This window comes from Vanessa atalanta, chromosome 6 (genome assembly GCF_905147765.1).
Source record: "Vanessa atalanta chromosome 6, ilVanAtal1.2, whole genome shotgun sequence".
Classification (NCBI taxonomy): domain Eukaryota; kingdom Metazoa; phylum Arthropoda; class Insecta; order Lepidoptera; family Nymphalidae; genus Vanessa; species Vanessa atalanta.
The window spans coordinates 7974227-7995924 of record NC_061876.1 but is presented as its reverse complement, the minus strand read 5'-3'; the positions used below and the strand labels follow the sequence as shown (position 1 = coordinate 7995924).

Below are 21698 nucleotides of genomic sequence, written 5' to 3'. Positions count from 1 at the left end.
AGTTACTAAGTGGTGGACGCTCGTCTGAAATTCCAGTCGAAGTCAACTTAACTCAAAGGTTATGTTTAGAAGGAATAAGCAAGACTTTTAAATTATAGTTTACTTTAGCCGGTTGCCGCCCGCAGATTCGTCGCGTGTATGAGGGTAGGGAGTTCGGTTGTTAGTACCTTTTGTCCTTTCTGAGTAACGTGTTAGCAAAATTACTCTATAAAATCGCTTAAGTAGTTAAAATCTGAAAATGTAACAGGCAAACAACTACACTCTCACATTTATAGTTTTAGTCGGGATAACAATATCGCATCGATAAAGTTTTAGATTGTAATCTAATGAAGGTACCTGTTGGTAGATTTGTGGTTTTATAGATTATTGATTGGTTTTATAGATTGATATTATTAATTTACCTTTACCGTATTCAAAGGCTAAAATGATAACCGCGAATGATAATCAAAGTGATACCGATTGAATTAATATCGTGCTTGTGTTCACGGATACGACCTAATTAGCAGTTTGGTAAAGGCATTTATAAGGTAATTTATAATAGAGTTTCTTTATCTTTTTTTTATATAGCAAAAGTATTTACTTTAAACGGAATAAACTTTTAGTTTTACTAATCTGCTTTTTATTAATTAAGGAATATTTACTATAATTCTTTAAATCTAAGTAACATTTCTCCAACTCTTCCACGAGATCAGTTTATGCAAAATGTTTCGAGAACTGTCGTGTTGACAATAGCAACATTATTGTTTTTTATGAAAGTAAATAATGAGTTTCGAAGCTGCTTTTTAATGTCAAAGTTTAAATTTATAATTAAGTAGGTATATACACTTTAATAGGAGTTTTATATGTTAATAAGTAATGAAAAGATACAGATATCTTAGTTGGATAGATTTTAAATGGTTTATATATAATTGTATTTTAAAAGCACATTAGTTTTCAATATTTTATTTCATCATTACGTTTCTCGCGTACAGTTTCATGTAAAACAACAGAGTAATAAAACTCGTCATCGATAAAACGAATTGTTTAAATATAACATCTGTGACCAGTCTAGACTAAACGTAATCCTTAATCGCACCTAGACGAGTCGTTCTCTAAGTAAATGTCGTAAGGGATAGCAGAAATACACCTGCTCTACGAACGCTTCTCAATATATATTTATATTGATTAACATTTCATTCAGCGTAGGTTACTTTGGAAATTCTTACCGACTGTTCTCCGCAGAAACAAACAAAAACAAAACAAAAAATCATTATTTAAATAGACTGCAAGTTAATATATAATAATAGATCCTACTGATAGAAATACACAAAAACGTCCAAGTTTTTTCCACTAATTAATTTACTTAGATAGTTTTATTAAATCAATTTAAATTATTACGCTGCAAGAAAATGCAATGAAACTCATACATGTATACACGCTCTTCATCATATTTATTATACTATCGAGTATAAGCTTAACTTATCAATGTATTTGTAACATTCATTAAAAGGCTAATTAAAAAATATTCAATAGTATGAAATTTACTCTTATATTATTTAATGATGTTTTATTAAAAGTACGAATGTACATTTAATTTAAAACCATATCCCCACGACCCGTCTTTTCGTTTATTAAACGAATAAAAAAGTAGATTCGCTTTAAATATGCTTAATCTTAACTGACTGAACAAATAGCGCTTGCCGGATCGTTTCCTCTTAAGCATAAAGTGGTATCAGGGGGCTTACTTCACAAGGCTAAAAGTTAAGTTGTATGCATTAACATTTTATATTAGATTGTTTTTGTAGACAATTGAATAGTTAAAAGTGAATTTACGATATTCGGCAAAGACGCTTAGTTCTATAATATTATGTATTTATTATATCTAATAAAAAATACTTTATATAGCATTTTATTAATAATTTATTTACTTCTTAAAATTTATTAACTTTATATTAAAAGCACAAGGCAAGTATGCGATAAACAGATACACACGAAACTATTCCAATATGGATCATCACCGTACCTCGTGCCGTACGAGTAGTTGAAGTTGAGTAAATAGTTTATTCTTCATCAAAATGTACCATTCATAGTTCTAACCAGTAGCTAGCAACAGTGTTCGGAACACAATATCAAATATTTATCTTTTTGAAATTATTCAGGGAATTCAATATGATTCCATAAGATGATATAACTATATCTGAAACTTGAAATGAACCAGTAGAATACATGAATCGTAATCAAAGATCGCCAGTTAGAAGTCGTACAAGCATTAGAATAATGTCCAATCCTTCTCCTTAAGAGAAGTATATGCTGATGGTGCCTAGCAGTGACATTTTTACGAGCTATAACTTTACATGTCTTTTTCTCACCGAATGTGTAGAAAGTAGCATATTTATAACTTTTGTTTCTAGGTTTTTACAATTGCACTCTAACGGCACTCTACTTGATGACACGACACATAAAGGTTCATAATTTACAAACTTCTAAGCGATTACTGTTTGATAGTTTGACTTATTTTTAATGAGTTATAAAATATGTTAAATAAGTTATAAATTTTCGATTCATAATTTTCTCTCATTCTCCTTTGTATACTGATTTTCTTTCGTTTCTATCTATTCACGAATTTTTCAATAAAAGAATTATAAATAAGAATAAAAAAATCGAAAACTGAAAATTCACCCATGTATTCCTGAAATATTCACTAGTGAATGTAATTGTATTTCAAAAAATTGGGTGATCGCTAGCTTTAATAAATCTAAAATTTTCCTGAATATATCCGTCTAATGCCACCATTTTTCACGGTTAACGGAAACTACATATTTATTACCGTACACTTTACGACTACGTCATAATAATGAATTTAACATATTTATGAGTAGAAGGAAATATTTTTAATTTATTTCATAATACTTTGTGGCGTAATAGCGTAATTTTTCACTTTCCGCTAGCCATAAAGTACGAAAATAGTGAAATTTAGTTGTTGATCCGAGCGTAATCATGGAATTACCAACTAAGGCATACAATTTTAATTTAAAGTTTAATGTAATTTAATTTGTTACCTAATAGAGTTTCAGTTTTTAGTTTTTATATTACGTAAAGATCGTCTTTGACACTTATATGTTTTACAAATTTAAACTGATGTACAATTGCTAATATGGTTTACTACAATACACTTCAAATATATATTTTGATCTCGATACTCCTTTTTTACACACGATATATTATTTAATATTCATTTTATTTCGATTAGTATGCGCTCGTCTTAGCGCACACTATTAATAAACTAATCTCAAAATTATTCTAATATTGAAGCATTATACTAATCGATTGACAAAGTTAAAGCTAATACAGTTAAAAAAGAAAATAACCAATATTATCACTTATCAGGTATCAATTTAAATGACATATATATTGTTACTAAAATTAACGATCCAAGAAATTTCATCTAAATGATACTATTACTGAACATAATACGTATATATTGCTCAATTTTAACATCATCATTACGTTAAAAGTCTTCATAGCCGTACCGCGAGTCGGTGTACCTTAAGAGTGATTTGTATGCAGATCTTATTAAATTAAACTGTACGTGATTTATTATTATATTAACGTGTAAATGTAATGTTATTGAAAGTCTGACAAATTTGAAAATATTATTAAATGTAAACAACAAATTAGAATATGGAGTTAGTAGTTGTGAATTTTTATTTAATTATCAATAAATATGTATTGTGTATTATGTTTCTACATTGAATAAAATGATATAAATTAAAAAAAATAGGCAAGTAAGACTTTATTGTGTAGTCTGACATTTTTCAATGCTTAAATTGTTGTTTTATTTGAATAGAAGACGTCACATTGTTATCTTCTTAAAGCGATGATTTGATGCCTATAACACTAAACAACGCGCACTTTTATGACTGTTGTTAAAGATGCAAACAAAATGCAAAGTATTTTAATAAAATACCTTACACGCTATAACTCAGTTTTCAGTAACCAATTCCCTAGGAATTTGATACATTATTCACTAGACCTTAAAGTTTTTCTTGAACTTTTTCATTGTGTAGGTAATGCTTACGTGTTTTATCAGCATTAGTAAAGACATGACTTCAGACGACTGGTGATGTAAAGTTGAAAACGTGTTGCAATGTATATTACTCGTAACGTAATTTTCAAAACATTTTATTTTTAATCTGTGATCAAACTCATTGCATATTTATGAAAAAAAAAACAATTTTTCTTTGTAATCTTTTTTCTTGTATTATCCTTTCAAATGTCAAAGGTTCTTATAGATCATTTTGTATCTTAAATAAAATTTACACTTGAGTAACAACAAAGATAATTTGAGTGGGTGCAGCAATATTGCAAACGATAATTTGATTATACAACTACAGAACATTTCTGTAAATTCTTGAGCATACTGAGAAATTGAATATATCTAACGAATTTCGACATATGTACGTGCCAATAATTTACTTATATTATTACACTATTGACTTTCTTGTAACTACAAATGTGAAATTTATCTTAGTCTGCTGATAAAATAGAATTAAATTAATTAATATTACGTATAAAATTAAATGTTTTTTCTGTTCATAATTATTATAAATTTTCTAATGATAAATTCCTATCTCAGAATTTCTAGCTTGTTTACGACTAAATATAATATTAAGTTTTATATCTTGTGCCTTTATATCTACATCATAAGGTAGCGGCAGCTTATCCTTAGTGGAGGTTATTAAGAATAAACTACTTTGTGGAATAAGTTTTATCCTTAAGTTATATACGCATAGCGACATTCCGTGACAAGCTACAATTTACACAATATACATAAAGTGAACATGTATAAACATTTCTATCACCAGACGTTTTTTAAAACTATATAAGGGGACTTGAAATGGAACATATGTATATATATTCTAAAGGCACTTATATCATGACTTTTCGTGTATTTCGTGTATACCTAAATCTATATTAATCCTTTCCCTGATTCATACTTATTATTTAATTATTGTGTTGGCTATTTGGACAACCTGTTAATATATAAAGCAAAAAGCATGGACAGCGCTGAGCCTTGGACAATCGTGATTTTTGTCAAATTCCGCGCTTTAAAATAATATTGTGTATGGCTGTCAAAACATCTTACCTAAAATTTAACGTAAAGTTCGTTGTGATTCGACGTCGCGGTATAATATAATAGACGATAGGAAAGAATAATTGATTATTTCTGGCATATAAATAAGTATTACTTAAGTGCGATTTTTTTAATTGCTTTCATTTCTTCCTGTACTGACATGAAAATTTCGTGGTACTAATACATTTAACAGACTCGGCAGAGATAAATCTTACCATTTATTTATTTAAGACGATTTTAAAACGACATTCCTTTGTAAAACAGTTATCCCTTCTATAATAACTTATTCTGGTTTACTTTATTTAATATATATTATGATGTCGTCCGACTGATTTCGGTCACGATGGCAACGGCGGCGGTCTCCTGGGAGACCAACCAACTACGCAGGACATGTTATAGTGCACAAATGTGTGCACAAAATCTTTATGCCGTCACTCTTACAATCCGCCGGCAAATATGACACAATATGGGTAATGTCTATGTATACCCATTCAGTAAAGAATATAACATATTTTTTTACTCAAGGTTTTAAATATGCTTTCGTATGATTGTACGCATCGACATATTACTTAAATATCAAAACAAAAAAATCTTTTTTGCGTTTGCTGGAAGTACTCTAACTTCATTTTATACTTTAGGATAATCATTTTATCCTCTTATTCAATATAATTTTATTATGTCTCTGATCCCTGTGTTTTAATTATATTTTTGTTTTCTATCTGTAAATAACTATATAAAATTTTACACAATGCATTTACATACATTTGAATATAAAACATTTTGTTTCAAACAAGAAAGAAACTTCCTTTACTTTTTCTGTAGTTTTTAAACAATATCCAAGATTTTTCATTCAACGAGAAAATGCTTTGAATAGGAGTATTAAAACTACTACATTCTACATCTAAATAGCATAGTAAGTCATGATAAAGTTATTATGCAAGTTCTGTTATCGAACTAATATTATAAAGAGGTAAGTTTTATTTGTTTGACTTCCCCGTTTAACGCAAAAACTTCTAATCCCATTGATACGTATCTTTAATTTTATATTAATTTATAGTTTCAGGTCAGACGTAGGCTATTTCGAATTTTAATATTTTAAAGCGAACGCTACTGAACTATAATATATAAAAAAAACTTTATTTTTAAGCCCTCAAAATGTCACCATTAAAGTATGTTAATACCATACCATACCATTTAAATTGATAGTAATAATTTATGTATAAATAAATAAGAATCAAACAATGGCAACTTAATTTGAATTTAATATTCACAAACTATTAATTCTACTTAAAATAAAGACAATATTATTTTTTTCAATTTTAATGCAAATAAATATTTATTTTTACACAATGCAATTTGAAACAGTAGCTTTAGGAATTATGTCGAGATATTTAAAAACACGGAGAAAAAATATGAGGGGCGTGTTATACGACGCAAGACACCAGTGCGGGCGAATAGATCGGTTGGATAATGTTCATGTCTCATTAATTAAATAAAATTAGCACGGAATCCTTTTTTTATCCGTGGGAAATACAAACGGGAAGCTAGCTGGGACTAGACCCTAAATGGCAAAACTATTTTATCGGACATAACAGTATTTAGATTTAAAATGTTTTGTATAAGTTTACGAGAATAACAAAGTGCTTAAAATGCAAATGATTTATTGCAAAATAAATGATTTAAAAACTTCGGAAAGCTCAGCTTTCAAAATATACAAAATGGCTTGTAGACAAAATGTTTAGATTGGCAGCGTAATATATTAGTAACAAAAATATACGAATTTTATTTTTATAAATGTTTTAACTGGCCTTTTAAATAAACTTCTACCATTTTAATTAATAAATATTTTTTGAACACGATACGAAAATTTGTTCACCAAAAACAAAATAATAGAAGTTTCTAGCATGAATGCCCAGTATTAATTATAAATCCGCTATGAAAAATTATTACCACACTTTTAAAATAAAATTATTCCGAATTTAATAATTTTTTCTAGGTTTATTTTTGTATTAGTAAGGATTCAATTGAATGAAACCACTGTCAAAATGTAGATTCTACCAAGAAGGTCCAACAAAAATCTTAATAGCTTTTTTAGCGTCACAACGAGATACGGAATTAATTTTCAAAAAAGAAACCATTTTACATTGTTTCAGAGTTTTTGTCAATGAGATTCTAAGCTTTACCGTCTAAAATGAATCCCAAAATCATTTGAGCAAAGCGAATCTGTCGCGTAAAAGCTTTCAGTGTTCAACAGAGGAAAGCGAAAATGTAGCGATCCGAGTCGTACACTTGAGTTTTATTACAAAATATCCGGTGTAACATGAAATACCACTATTAAAGCACTTCATATACACGCTTACTTCATTCAAAAATAGTCAATTTTCTCCTTGTAAAATGCTTTGGAATAATATAATATTTACTATTTACTTACGTTTAAGTTGTAAATGTTGTCCAAACATTACGATAAGTATAATACACTGCTACCACACTCCACAAACAGCTACAAGTCTAAGGCTACATGAATTCCTACTTTGGTTGCTTCATAAAATAATTGTTACTATACCTTTTGTATCCAGGACTTTGTAAGTATACCAAAGAAGTAGAAAACCTCTTTTAAATAACATGACTAAGAGACTTTGTACATTACCAAATATTATGATTTTTTCATTAAAAATACTTGTATTTAAAACAAAAATATCTCATAAAACAATATCAGTTGCATTAAACTTGAGCCGATATGGCCCGTTAAACGCGTAAATCCTAATGAAAATTACGTGCCAGTGATATTTGTACAATTCTGAACAAATATCACTGGCCTTTCACGTGCTTGTTTTGTGTTTATAATTAAAATCATGCTCTGTTACTAGATTTTATTAAATAAGTCACATATGTGCCGAGATAAACTTGTAAACTATTGACGAAGTTATTAAAATATGTCTGATGAATCTCGAATTAAATGCTTGAGCTCAAAAACTGACGATGTCAGTCAAAACGTCTGAATCTAAGTTTAAATCGTTTTTATTACATGCTGGTGCTGACTGTAATGAAATAAATTCCATAAAACCGTAGTTTAACATGCATAGAAAGAATTTAATCAAAATACTCAAGCAGAGATTTAATGGAAATTTCATTCGGAAGATTTTAAGATGTTCGACAACATATTATTTTGTAAAAAAATACTAGAATTTCATTACATCTTATAATTTTATTATTGTCGTATCGTTGTTTTAACTTTTCCATTCTATATCTGTACTGATCACATGTCTCTTTAACTCTGTGAATGTAATTCATACGAGAGCTATATTTAATCACAATACGTATTAACAATAGTCTAGTAGTGTTTTAAAGCAGCGCTTGAAAGTTATTGTAAAGCCAAATTTTAGGAATCCGGGTTTTATTAACATCCCATTTTAAATCTGTTTTTTTTTTCGAAGATCCATGACAGTCATGTTTTATTTATGTGCATGTTTATATTATGTATACAAATGTTACGTAATTAACTTAAAAAGCTTTATAAAGTTTTGATAAGCAATGGACATTTCATTTTAATGAGCATTGTCTTCAAAATAGTCAATAAGTTATGGCGTTGATTGTAACACAATTTTTAAATTATGTTTTCCCGTGCTTATATTCAAAAAGAAATAACAATATTATTTCTCTAAAAAAAGTTTTATTTTAGTGATTGTATACCTAAAGTCAACGACATTGTGAAAAGATATGTCTTATCAATAAAAGTTTTCTTTATAAATACTTTTATTTATTTTCACGTACTTCTTATACGTGAAAAGAAAATCGATTGCTCAACAATTAGTCGATACTATACGAGTTTTAAAACATAGAAACAATGTATTAGATATTGGAAGCGTGTTGAAACATCGCGTAGAAAATTACATAATATACGAAGCAAATACCATTTCGTTTACCCTTGTTTGGGATATTCTACTAACAGCTTTGATAGATTTATAGTCGAGCTTAGTGGTAGCAGCTATCCTATGAGATCAAATACATCGGAAAGAATATGGCAAAAGGACGTACCTCAAAAACACATTAATTCATATTTATTACCTGCGCATTTATGAAACATAAAAAGTTTACGAGAAGCTAGAAAGGCTGCAGGCATATTCTTGCGCCTCAGTTTATGGGTCAACTCAAATAGAGCTTTAATTACACAGGAAGATTTATAGAGAAGGCTAATGAAAATGCGGATGCTGAGTACTAACCGCTGTTAATTATTATTTTATCAAATCTTTATGGGATATTAATTTTCACGTATTTCATTTCATATCTCCTGTTGTTAATATTTTACTACTTTTTTACCTTAAATTTAGGCGTCCTCTTGACATAGTTAATTGAAAATATCATTAATTAATGGAGAACGTTTGTACATTTGTATATTTAACTATTGGACGGTCATGTTTTTCTGTACTCTTTACAAAAATATTTAATATGCAAGAAACTGGTAACATTATTATGAAATAAAAAACACATCTTCCATAAAATATATGTGTGGGTCATGTGCCTGAGCTCTCTGGTCGTGTTGGATTGCCATCCCATCGATGATGAAATAGGAATGACAATAGTGCGCATAAGTGTTTAAAACACAAACGTGTTGACATTAATTTCACTTTCAGATATAGTTAGTTTCTAAGTTTTGCGGCTCTGGGAACTTTCAGTTAGAAGGACATTATAACGAAATGACAAATACGAAGGTATAAAAAAATTGAATACTCGTCGCAGAATAGCAGAAATTATATTATTCATTTCGATCTAAACGAGTTGGTTCCGTGTCATGGTTCAGTGTTCACCATATAAGTAACATTCCAGGTTTATGCAAAAATATATGATTTTATTATATTTTTCATCAGTATGAATACCAACATTAGATAAAATATCACATAAAAAAATACTTTTTAAAATTAAAACTAACGTAAATGATTAATTATAATATGAATATACTATACTATCTACTTGGTGGTAGGGCTTTGTGCAAGTCCGTCTGGGTAGGTACCACCCACTCATCAGATATTCTACCGCAAAACAACAGTACTCTGTATTGTTGTGTTCCGGTTAGAAGAGTGGGTAAGTGAGCCACACTTCTAACCGGAACACAATCACAGGCACAAGGGAAATAACATCTTAGTTCCCAAGGTTGGTGGCGCACAGGTGATGTAATGAAAGTTTTATTAGAGAAAAAAATATACAAGACAAGTATAACAATATATCAGAATGTCGATAGCGCAACGGTTTCCGGGACGACTAGCGACATAAAAGTCGCAGGTTCCCAGTTCTACTCATAAAAAAGGCTTTGCGACTGATTGTAGGATAAATAGAAATATTAGTAATTCCTTAAACACAGGCTGTGTTAATCTTTTAAAAATTATATTGTTAAGTTTTGAATGCAATCTTGTATTGTATGTAGGTATATAATTATTACTTCTTGACTTAAAATTTGTATGAAAGCGAATAAAGCGCCGGCATTCAGCTATAACAATACAAGATTCTTTTCTGCATTCATAGAACACAAAAATCTTTAAGATATAAACAAGAATTCTAACAGCAGTAAATATAATATGATATATAATCTACAATAACGATTTATTTTAATGTATCAATTATACTTTCTGCCAAATAATTTAAATATTTATTAAAATAGAATTTAGAGAACTATTACATTCTTTCATAACTAAATATTTTATTTTACATGCGTTTCCTGACAAATTATGTAATTTAACAACCAATAAGCGTATCAAAGGCATGTTATACATATTTAAAATAGGGAATTTAAACGTGAATGTTTGGTGTACTGTTGGTTTTGTACACGACGTTGTGTTTAAATAAGAATGATATGTTACGGGTGTATGCTTAAGCTATATTATCTTTGCAGGTGGAGGGCGGTAAGCGCAAAGCGCGCGGCGCGGGGTGATGCCGGTGCGCAAGGGGCTGCTCGCGCCCCAGAACACATTCCTCGATACCATCGCAACACGCTTCGATGGAACACGTGAGTCGAGACAAATATCAAAGAATATGATTTCGCCAAATTTTCAAATAAAATTCAAGTATTTGAATTGATTTGTATTGGATATAATTTTCTTTATACATTTAAAAGTATGAAGAAGGCTTTAGGAATGTTTTAAATAACGCAGCGCTCTGTGTTCTAAATGTAACCATTAGAACTTTGTAGATTAGGATTGCTTATACAGATGTACTCATAAATTATGTGCATAATATTACGTAACGTTATAAACATGTCTACCGACCTACTTTATCTTACATTCAATATATACCGAAACGGGGGTTTTATTATTTTCATTTCTTTAGAAAAATATACGATAGAAAAAGGCATCAATAATTATTTTAATATTCATTATATTTGATATGGTAATAATATAATACTTATCACAGATAAAATAATACTTTAAATGCGATATTTAAAAATTGTTAAAAGTTCACACAAGTTCAGTAAAAACACTGTTTAATTACGTAATACCTCTACAAAATAAGTAGTTGGAAACTAATTTATCATAACTTTAATATCTAAAGCTGTAACGATAAGCACTTTCATGAAGTAAATTAACAAAGTACTCTAAAGAAAATACGAGAACCGAGGCTATTTATTTGACTTTAAGAGTCTTTTAAAGGAAGTTTTCTTACAGATTAATTGGAGATATCCAATATTTAAACATACGATTGGATTCAAGATACTGACGCTATTCATGCTGATTCTATGGCTTATAATTATTTTCTTAGTAATTATTTTATACACGCCTTTATTTATATTCGTACTCTAATAAATGAAATGAAAAACGTAGACTTCAATTTATTATGAACGAAGTACGCTTTAGCTAGGGTTCTAATAAATGTGTCATGTAGTCCATGAGATCAAACCTCAGCAATCAAAGATCAACAATCGATTCATATTTAAAAATCTCACGATTTATTGTATTTACCATAGACTTGGGTTTTTGTATTTTTATCTGAACTCCAATGTATAATAAATAATTTGGATTTTTTACTCAGCAGCAGTTACTCGATGGGACGCTTTTGTAAATAATATTGAAAATATTAATTAAAATATCATATATAATTTTAGTTACTTGCTGTAAATGGTATACATTTAACATTTTAATAAAGAATTAAAACAAAATTGAACTTATTGATGTGTTTATTGGGAAATATAAAGTTACTTTTTAACCCCATATCATAACAGCCCTGGAGAACGCTTGGAGCTTATTTTACCACATTGCTCGGGCGCGGATTAATGGATACACGTGAGACGGATTTTCATCCGACACATGCAGGTTTTCTCACGATGTTTTTCTTCACCGCCGGGAGCACAACTTAAGAATATAAAAACTGTTGACTTTGCCCCGACTTGAACCCATTATCATCAATTTAGACCCAGTTATTATCATTGGGCGTTTATAATATATCGAAACCAGTCACTACACTTACACATATTATACATAAAAACATATTCATACTTAATATAAAGTGTGCGGCCACAACATGCGTTTTCGGTACAATATACAAATATATGTATATTATTTTACTAAAATACTAACTAATTAACTACATGTAACTGCAAAATAAAGCAATACATATTATAATTAACAAGTGCAGTAATATAATTTATCACATTAATAACATATAACACAATACAAACATATCCAGTGCCTACAATTTCAAATATTCCTGTGAAATCGTAATAGGGTTATATAATAACATAAAAAAAATTTTTAGACTTAAAGAGATCAAAATGTGTACGTTTTGTGGGATACAATTTTAACAGAACTTAATTAATATTTAAATTAAATACAAAATGGATACATTATATTAAGCCTCGTATGAAATAACGTAATCCTGCTTCTCTCTCTTGAAATCATATAAGACAAACCTTTAGATGAATTAAATATAATCAGTCACCATAAGCTTAACTTTATAGACCTGAAGCTCCTTGAGCAATATACTGATATCTTGTTTTTTGTGGATAAAATTAATCAAAAGTTATAACGCAGAAAATAATATAAAAGTTTAACTGATTATCTTGCTTTTATCATGAAATCTGTAATACAAATTGCTACCAATGAGTCTACCCTGTATCCTACAACCTTTATAAAAAATAGGGCGTTCCCTGTCAAGCGATGGCGAGGGTGCGGCTCTATTCAAAAGAAATAATATTTTTTCTTAAGCTCAATCGCAAATCTGTTGAAAGGGAAGATTGATACCTCGGCTTCATTTTAAAAGGATATAAGCGAATACAAAAAAGAACCAAATAAAAAACATGCGTACCATTTGATGAAAACTTTTTCTTAACTAATTGTCTTCGTACAATTTTAAATAATAATATTTTCATTAATTATACGATCCTGTCGTAAAAATGTTATGCGTTCTTATTTCACACTTTTTATGAGAGACCCGTCGAAACCAATTTCCTAATTGCTAGCACTTTCAATATTGAAAGCAATTATAGAACTATATAACTGCTAAATTGATATTTAAAGTTGAGAAAATGACTTTGTTTATTTATACGACTATATGCGCTACATAAGGTTTGTAATACTATTTCTGTATATAGAATTTTACAATGACAGAATGAAGAATAAAAAAATCCTTGACTTACAATTTGCCTTGCAATTTTCCTCGCCCCGAGGAAATCGATGTTAAATACTATTTATTTATATATGTGTGTGCGTTTACAATGAAATTCGTTTATCTTACCACCCAAAAAGATATATTAACATTAATTTAAGTTAATAATAAATAAAAAAGATTATGTGTGCCTTTATATTGTCATGCAATAATTACTATATATTACACCATCATTGAACCGCGGTGAAGGAAAATATTGTTGAAACCTGCACGTTTCAGTTTGATCTTTGCCCCATGTGTATAAAAGAATCCACTCTGGTGTAAAAAGCTTCAAACCTTTACCTTAAGAAAGAAGGATCCTTTTCCAATTAGTGTGACATTTACAGGCCGTCATTACTTACTACGCTCTATTAGTATAATAAAAATCTAATATATTATATTCATATATATTTTTTGGTATTTTGTATAAATAAAGTACTCAAGATATATTTGATTATATGAATTCATAACTTTTACAAAATTAAATAACAAAAACAAACTATGAATAATTTATTTATAAGACACGCCCCACACTTACACACGAATCCATTATTGAAACATTACACATTATGCCCTGACATGTACTCGCTCATACGTCAAGAACGTAGACGAGCTGGAGACGCACCGCGTAATAAAATAATGTTAAATACGTTAAACAGCTTAAAGTGTTATGCACAATCTCAATGAAGTAGTTTGATTGCACATAATACGTAGTGCAATCGGCGCCAGTTTCAATTAACGGCCTGTTATTTCGATTCAACCGGCGCAATGACCGTATCATCTGTATTTAGCATTTCGCGAACGTATATTTTGGTGTGTATACCGCGGACTGCAACTCATGGTTGTGTACATTACTCAAAGACAGTTTCAATCTTTGTTTTGCCCAATCTTTGTTTGACATAATCTTATTAATTTTAAACAACTACACTAATATAATACTGTATATGATGCAATATAGCTTTATATAAGTAGATCAATAAAGTTAACTTTTTTTATTGCATATGATAATGGCAAAGGCATTTATTTTAATTAAACAACTTATTCAAACTAATTATATTATGTTGAACAAGCTCTTAGGGATAGATTTCAAAGGCAATTACTTTAATATTGTTCTACAAGAAATAGTTTTTAAATTGTCTGTTGGTTATACCTAAGTTTACGTAAGATTCAATTGGCAGTATGGGGATTAATGTGATGCATTTTTATGATAGTTTTGATTGTTGATTGTTTTTGTATGGAATCGTGGATCGTCTAGCTAACTAATAAGGCTGCAAGCGCCGAGATTGGTTCAATTTTCGGGTCGGGTATACATAAATAAAATAATACTATAGTAAGTAAATATATTTTGTCAGAAAAACCCTTTTATCAAAATAATCTTAGTAACAGAGTGACAACTTCCAAACAAACTTCCATGCCTCGAAAAGCACGTACAACTAACACGCACGTACAACAAAAACTGTTGGACCTTAGCCTTAAGATGTAGATACACATCGTTGACTTTTCTCGATTGGGCTAATCTAAAATGCCACGCAGAAATCTCACACCCCCTGTTCCCTGAAATTGTGGAGAAAAGTTTAATAGGTTCGTGCAGTTAGTCCAACATATCGTACTGCACTAATTTATTAGACGTCAGAGCGTTTGCATCGAAAATGAAAAAATCTTTAAAATATATTCTATGAAAATAAGCAAAAGGCTCACTTATTATTGTGTTACTTATTATTCCGATGAAAAGAAAAAGATTTTGATGGGCAGCTTAGGAAAAAAAGCTAATAGTACAAATCCGTGGGTACATTGCATATTAATTTTTATAACTTCTAATTGTTTAACTTACAGAAAAAAAGAAAGCAACGTAGCTCAAGCTTTACTATTTCATGTACACCCACGTCTTTTAAGTCGTGTCTGATTTGCCGTCTTATCGAATCATGAGAATGAAAAAGGCAGGCAAAATGGAGAAGGCAGTTGTGCTTGTGCGAGTAATTAAGTCCTGCTCAGTTAGCCAGTCTCTCTTGAATATTGTTGCCGGGAACAAAATCGGCAAGAAGGGTATCAATATTAACATTATGTTATATACACCATACATTAGTTTAAATGAATAATTTGCGATACGAGCATTTCCAATTTTTTGTTTTGATAAAGCAGGTTACAAAAACAATGCATTATTACTCAGTTAAAAAAAAGACTTATAAAATTAGCGTGCAAAAATATAAACCCAAACCAAAAATATTTCGATCAAAATTAATCGAATAAAAAAAATGTTAAACCAATGTATATATAACATTATTGTTATTAAAATATTTACAATACCTAAATCAGCTATTTCTGAAGTCAGCGCCAGCCAAAGCAAATCAATTTAGAAATAAATACATCACATAGATACGTCATGTTTTTCTTGGCTAGCCTTGAAACAATAACCTCCTATCTTTCTGAGAGCAGCTAAAAGAACGAATGACCTGCGGCTTACCTTAGTACGTATATTATTAATTAATAGCAGCGCTTAATATGATATTTATATAAACGAACATCAATATAAACGATATTTTTTTACAACCGTTTATAAAAACGATTACTATTTATATAGTAAAATACGAGAAAAAGAAACGTTTTGACCATCTTGTTTTTTTAATACATCATTTTTTGTTATTCATATTAATAAATTCCGTGCACCAATAAACCTTTTAGAAATATCTGTCTTACTTGGTGGTAGGGCTTTGTGCAAGCCTGTCTGGGTAGGTACCACCCACTCATGAGATATTCTACCGCCAAATAACAGTACTCTGTATTGTTATGTTCCGGTTAAAAGGGTGAGTGAGCCCGTGTAATCACAGGCACAAGGGACATAACATCTTAGTTCCCAAGGTTGGTGGTGCATAGGTGATGTAAGGAATGTTTAATATTTCTTACAGCGTCTTTGTCAATGGGCGGTGGTGACCACTTACCATCAGGTGGCCATATGCTCGTCCGCCAACCAATGCCATAAAAAATCCATTATATATTACAATCTAAGTAATTGTAGATTTAGTAAAAACTATATATTGAAATATTGCCAACAGGAAATGTTCCTAAATGAAAAAGGGTTGACAGTCTCTGCAGCTTATTAAAAATGGGATCCAATTTCATTATAAGGACGCAGATTTGAAAGTCGATCAATCGATAGATACATATATCTAAGATTTCAATATCCGATTTTAGATATAGTTTTGGCTGCAAAACTGGCAAGTCACATTGAGATTACCATATAAATAACATTAAATTCAATACTTTATCGGTAAATTAATTTGTCATCTCAGCGAGAAGTGTCAGCTCCACGAGAGATGAGGTCAGAAAAGTTAGACAATTATCTGACATTAATGCTCCTCGAAAATAATCATCGAGCTGTTTATAACTTAAGAGCGTAGTTTGTTTGAGTTTCTTCGGTTTCATACTCATTTAAAAAAATAGTTATTGATATTTTCCAAAACGTAAATATTATAACCCCTTACGCATATAACTATATAATTGAGTCGAGATGGCCCAGTGGTTAGAACGCGTGCATCTTAACCGATGATTTCGGGTTCAAACCCAGGCAGGCACCACTGAAATTTCATGTGCTTAATTTGTGTTTATAATTCATCTCGTGCTCGGCGGTGAAGGAAACATCGTGAGGAAACCTGCATGTGTCTAATTTCAACGAAATTCTGCCACATGTGTATTCCGCCAACCCGCATTTGAGCAGCGTGGTGGAATATGCTCCAAACCTTCTCCTCAAAGGAGAGGAGGCCTTTATCCCAGCAGTGGGACATTTACGGGCTGCTAATGCTAAAAAACGCATATAACATCAGCGTACCCATTATAAAGAAATAATTAATAGAAATTATTTCACATTAATCATCTTAAAGACATTTTTAAATGACCAATCTATGTTGCGATGTATGTATATACAATTTGCTCTAGCAAAAGGTATCGAATGCTTTGTTAATATTTAGTCGCGATTCAAATGTGAATAAAAGTGAATACTGTATAAATGTAGAGTTTATATCGCTTGAAAACGACACAGACTAGTGAAATTGTGCCGTTTGCGTTTCACGTCTCCATCGCTTTTCAAATAAAAATTGAAAACGTATTTATTCTGGTCAATTTAAAACGTGATATGTAAATTCGTATTATCTGGCTAACTGTTGTAGTGCATCAGCTTTATATGTGTGTATATAAAATTCACATGTAAGATCGATTTGAATTTTATAGAGAGATTATGGTGTCTACTATTTCATTATAATTTATCTCGTTGGTAAAGGTACCAAGATATATAATAACTTCCTAAAGTTTTCCTCATCTTCACTTAAGTGGTAGGTTTTTTACAGAGCTAAGAATAATTGTCAGATTTCTTACTTGAGTAACTTTTATGTCAATTCAATAATATCCATGACAATATGCACGTAAAAAGTAACATAGTAATGAAATAATATTTACCAAGATCAGGTAGTACAAAAACTTTTTGTATTATTTCAAAACAGTCATCAAATGAGTTAATTTTAATTGAGAGCACATGCTTTCAATGTGGTAATCGATAATATCTGTACCATTTTCCACTGCGTCGAACGCTAAAGCTAACGTTTCTGAATACATTTAAATCCACGTTATACAAAACATTAGTCAATTTGTAGGTAATTGAATCATGACAACCGCAAACGTTTGTTTAATAACTGGACGCACAGCAATTTACCTATTTATTAGTTTCAAAGTTTCATTATTAGTAACCTAACGGTTTTATCAATATGCCAAAGTTTTTTAATTTGGAAATATTAATCTAATTTAAAGTCTATATTAAAGTAACTTGTATTTAATCCATAGATTATTTATCAGCGCTACAAAAAAGAGAACAACATTTTAGTTGTAGTGGGTCTACTTGTTTGGGTTAAAATTCCGGTAAAAGATTTGAACGATGACGATAAAGGACGATTCGAGTGGTTTCGAGTGGTATTCCATTGATTCACATTTTCCTTACATACTTAGAAATTGTTTCTATATATTTTTAGGGCTTTTTTTCTAACTTGAATAAATGATTCAATAAGAAATCACATATCAAATTAAATTGCTTATAACATTTGTGCTTTAGACGTTTTAAAGGGAAAATGTAAGATACAGTGGTGCTATTTTTGGAAATTCATGTTAAGATGTCGTGTGACGACCGCTGAAAGTAGACGCTGCAGACGGAAGCATCGTATTAAATACTTTTACAAAAAATATACTTTAAAAATAACGAAAGAGGTTCATTTTGTCAACGACACGGTCTGATGGACCAGCAGTAGACACAAAAGGATATTGTATTTTTGTTCTGTTTATCTTAATTTTTCCGACATTCCTTTGTCAAAACTTTCAGATGGGTTTATTTTTTAGGGACTAATACAATGCTTAAATAAAAATTTATAGTTTTATAAAAAGAGACGAGATGACTCATGGGTAATCCTTTGAAATTCAAAACTGATCTTTTATGTTTATAATTTGATTTAATAATTCATGCCGTTTATTGGTGAAGGAAAATATTGATAGGAAACGTGCGTGTACCGGATGAATCAGGACTTCTCGTTACGATGATCTATGTGGAATTTAGCTAAAGAAATACATCCTGCAGTCAATTTAAAATTGTTTACAGCGTATTTCGTGTACTTAAATACATATAATGACATTTAAACGTGTTAAACAAATATCAAACACAGAGGAACAGATATGATACAATTATAATTTCATCTTGGGCTAAATCTGGGAGTAAACACAATTTATGTATAAATTTATACAAATCTTATCTAAATTTAGCAAACTCGATTATATTTAAAGCGGCCCTTTGAAAATATAATTTGCAGTCCGTGAACTGTCGTACAGATTTATGGAGCAGATGTTCCCGAGAACATCAAAAACTTTGTTGGAACAGTAATATAAACATTGAAAAATAAAATACACATTATTTATGGTCAAACCAATAAAAAAACAAGGCATTAATAGTATCGTAAGACGTATCTCTCAAAGAGTGCATCAACATTCGTAAAAGCTTTTGCTCTTTAAAAGTTATTTCTTTGAAGACAATATTTATTTTATCACCAAATATAAAAACAGACGACGTTTCATGCCACCATTGTATGTATTTATTGATTGCTGTTGCGCATATCTTGTTACTAATTTGTTGTTCATATAAACATCACATTTTGTATATGAATAATCTTTTTATTGCGTCAGAAAATAACTAACTTACACGAAATATTAAATATTCATATTTGTTCTTTCTTGTTTACTATCTGGAAAGAGTTTATGTGTTTTACATTAAAACTTTTTCTTTATCGCAGTCTTATACACCAACAGTAACCATGATACGAAACACGTCATACATCTGCTGCGTTCAGAATTTCCATTCTCATCTTTTTCATTTTCAACTTTGAATTGAAAAGTCTATGTGAGGTGTGCCATATGTTACTACCCTATTTTCCAATGTGGAAGAGCCCACTTTTCTTGCATAATATAAGATACATAGCGTCGTATATCGTTAAAAGCTTTTTGCCTCGCACAATCACAGTCTAAATGAAAATATTTGCTTGTATAAAATAATCCGCTCCCACTTTAAACTAGTTGTACTATCTAATTTTAATATATTGTTATTCATCACCGTTTCGCATGTTAAATTGAGATTGAGGGCAAAGTGCTAAATTATTCTCGTTAAAATTTGATTGTGTAATGTATTGTGTAGCATTGAACATTGTTTATGGATATGACCTGGAACATTACGGAAAAAAAAATATATCACCATTGCACCTAGGATAACTAATAGCGGCGGTATTTTCCGTCACAGGGGAAATCTTCGAAAGATATCAGCCGTCTGGCCTAACTTTGCATCACACGGTTACAATCTAGATATGTTTAGTTGTAAATAATTATTATAATTTTTAAATTGTCAGTATAAACCATAAACAATATAACAGCGTAGAATATTATGCTAATTGGTTGAAACAATTATATATACATATTATAAAATTGAAGTGTCTGTTTGTAATAATAAAATAACCGCTTTTTACTAAATGCGTATGTATGTATACACGGTACATATACTAAAATAACTTTTTTCAATTTTTATCTGTCTGTCTCTTTGTTCCGGCTAATCTCTGGAACGGCTGGAACGATTTAGGCGGTACTTTCACTGGCAGATAGTTGATGTAATAATGATTAACTTAGACTACAACAATAACTTATTTGTTAAATTTAAACACGCAAGTCGCGGGCATATCTTCTTTTAAAATAAAATTCTCGACAATTATTATTATTATAAATCTGTGAAACCTTTTTTCAAATCTTATCTTCTAATTCGAATACAACAATTTTTTTTTTTCATTAAATATCTGTGTTATAAATTGTTCATTATATCAGTAAAATATCTAAAATTACGTTAATTATTATGAGAAGTTGCCAAGAGAAAATACATATTCATTATTTATCTTCCTATACACATTGTAAATATTACTATAGATTAAACTTTTTTATCATACCATCTATTCCAAGCATTAGCATTAGCATTAGCAGCCCGTAAATGACCCACTGCTGGGATAAAGACCTCCTCTCCCTTTTGAGGAGAAGGTTTGGAGCATATTCCACCACGCTGCTCCAATGCGGGTTGGCGGAATACACATGTGGCAGAATTTCGTTGAAATTAGACACATGCAGGTTTCCTCACGATGTTTTCCTTCACCGCCGAGCACGAGATGAATTATAAACACAAATTAAGCACATGAAATTTCAGTGTGCCTGCCTGGATTTGAACCCGAAATCATCGGTTAAGATGCACGCGTTCTAACCACTGGGCCACCTCGGCTCATCTATTCCAAATATCTATTTAATTATTTTCTTTTTTTTACGGTAAGAAATTATTAATAATAATAATAAATTTAATTTTTAAAAAGTAAAAAACAATGTATGTATAAAAATTTTGTCATTCAATAAA

At 30.1% G+C, this 21698-nt stretch overlaps 1 protein-coding gene across 1 annotated transcript in view; it reads left to right on the top strand.

Moving 5' to 3' along the window:
• LOC125064633 (potassium voltage-gated channel subfamily H member 8-like) overlaps positions 1-21698 on the top strand; it is a 66612-nt gene that overhangs the window by 24461 nt on the left and 20453 nt on the right. The window contains exon 2 of the mRNA XM_047671785.1: positions 10998-11111. Within this exon, the coding sequence (XP_047527741.1) occupies positions 11036-11111 (76 nt within the window). The 5' untranslated portion in view covers positions 10998-11035. The remainder of the gene's footprint in view (positions 1-10997; positions 11112-21698) is intronic.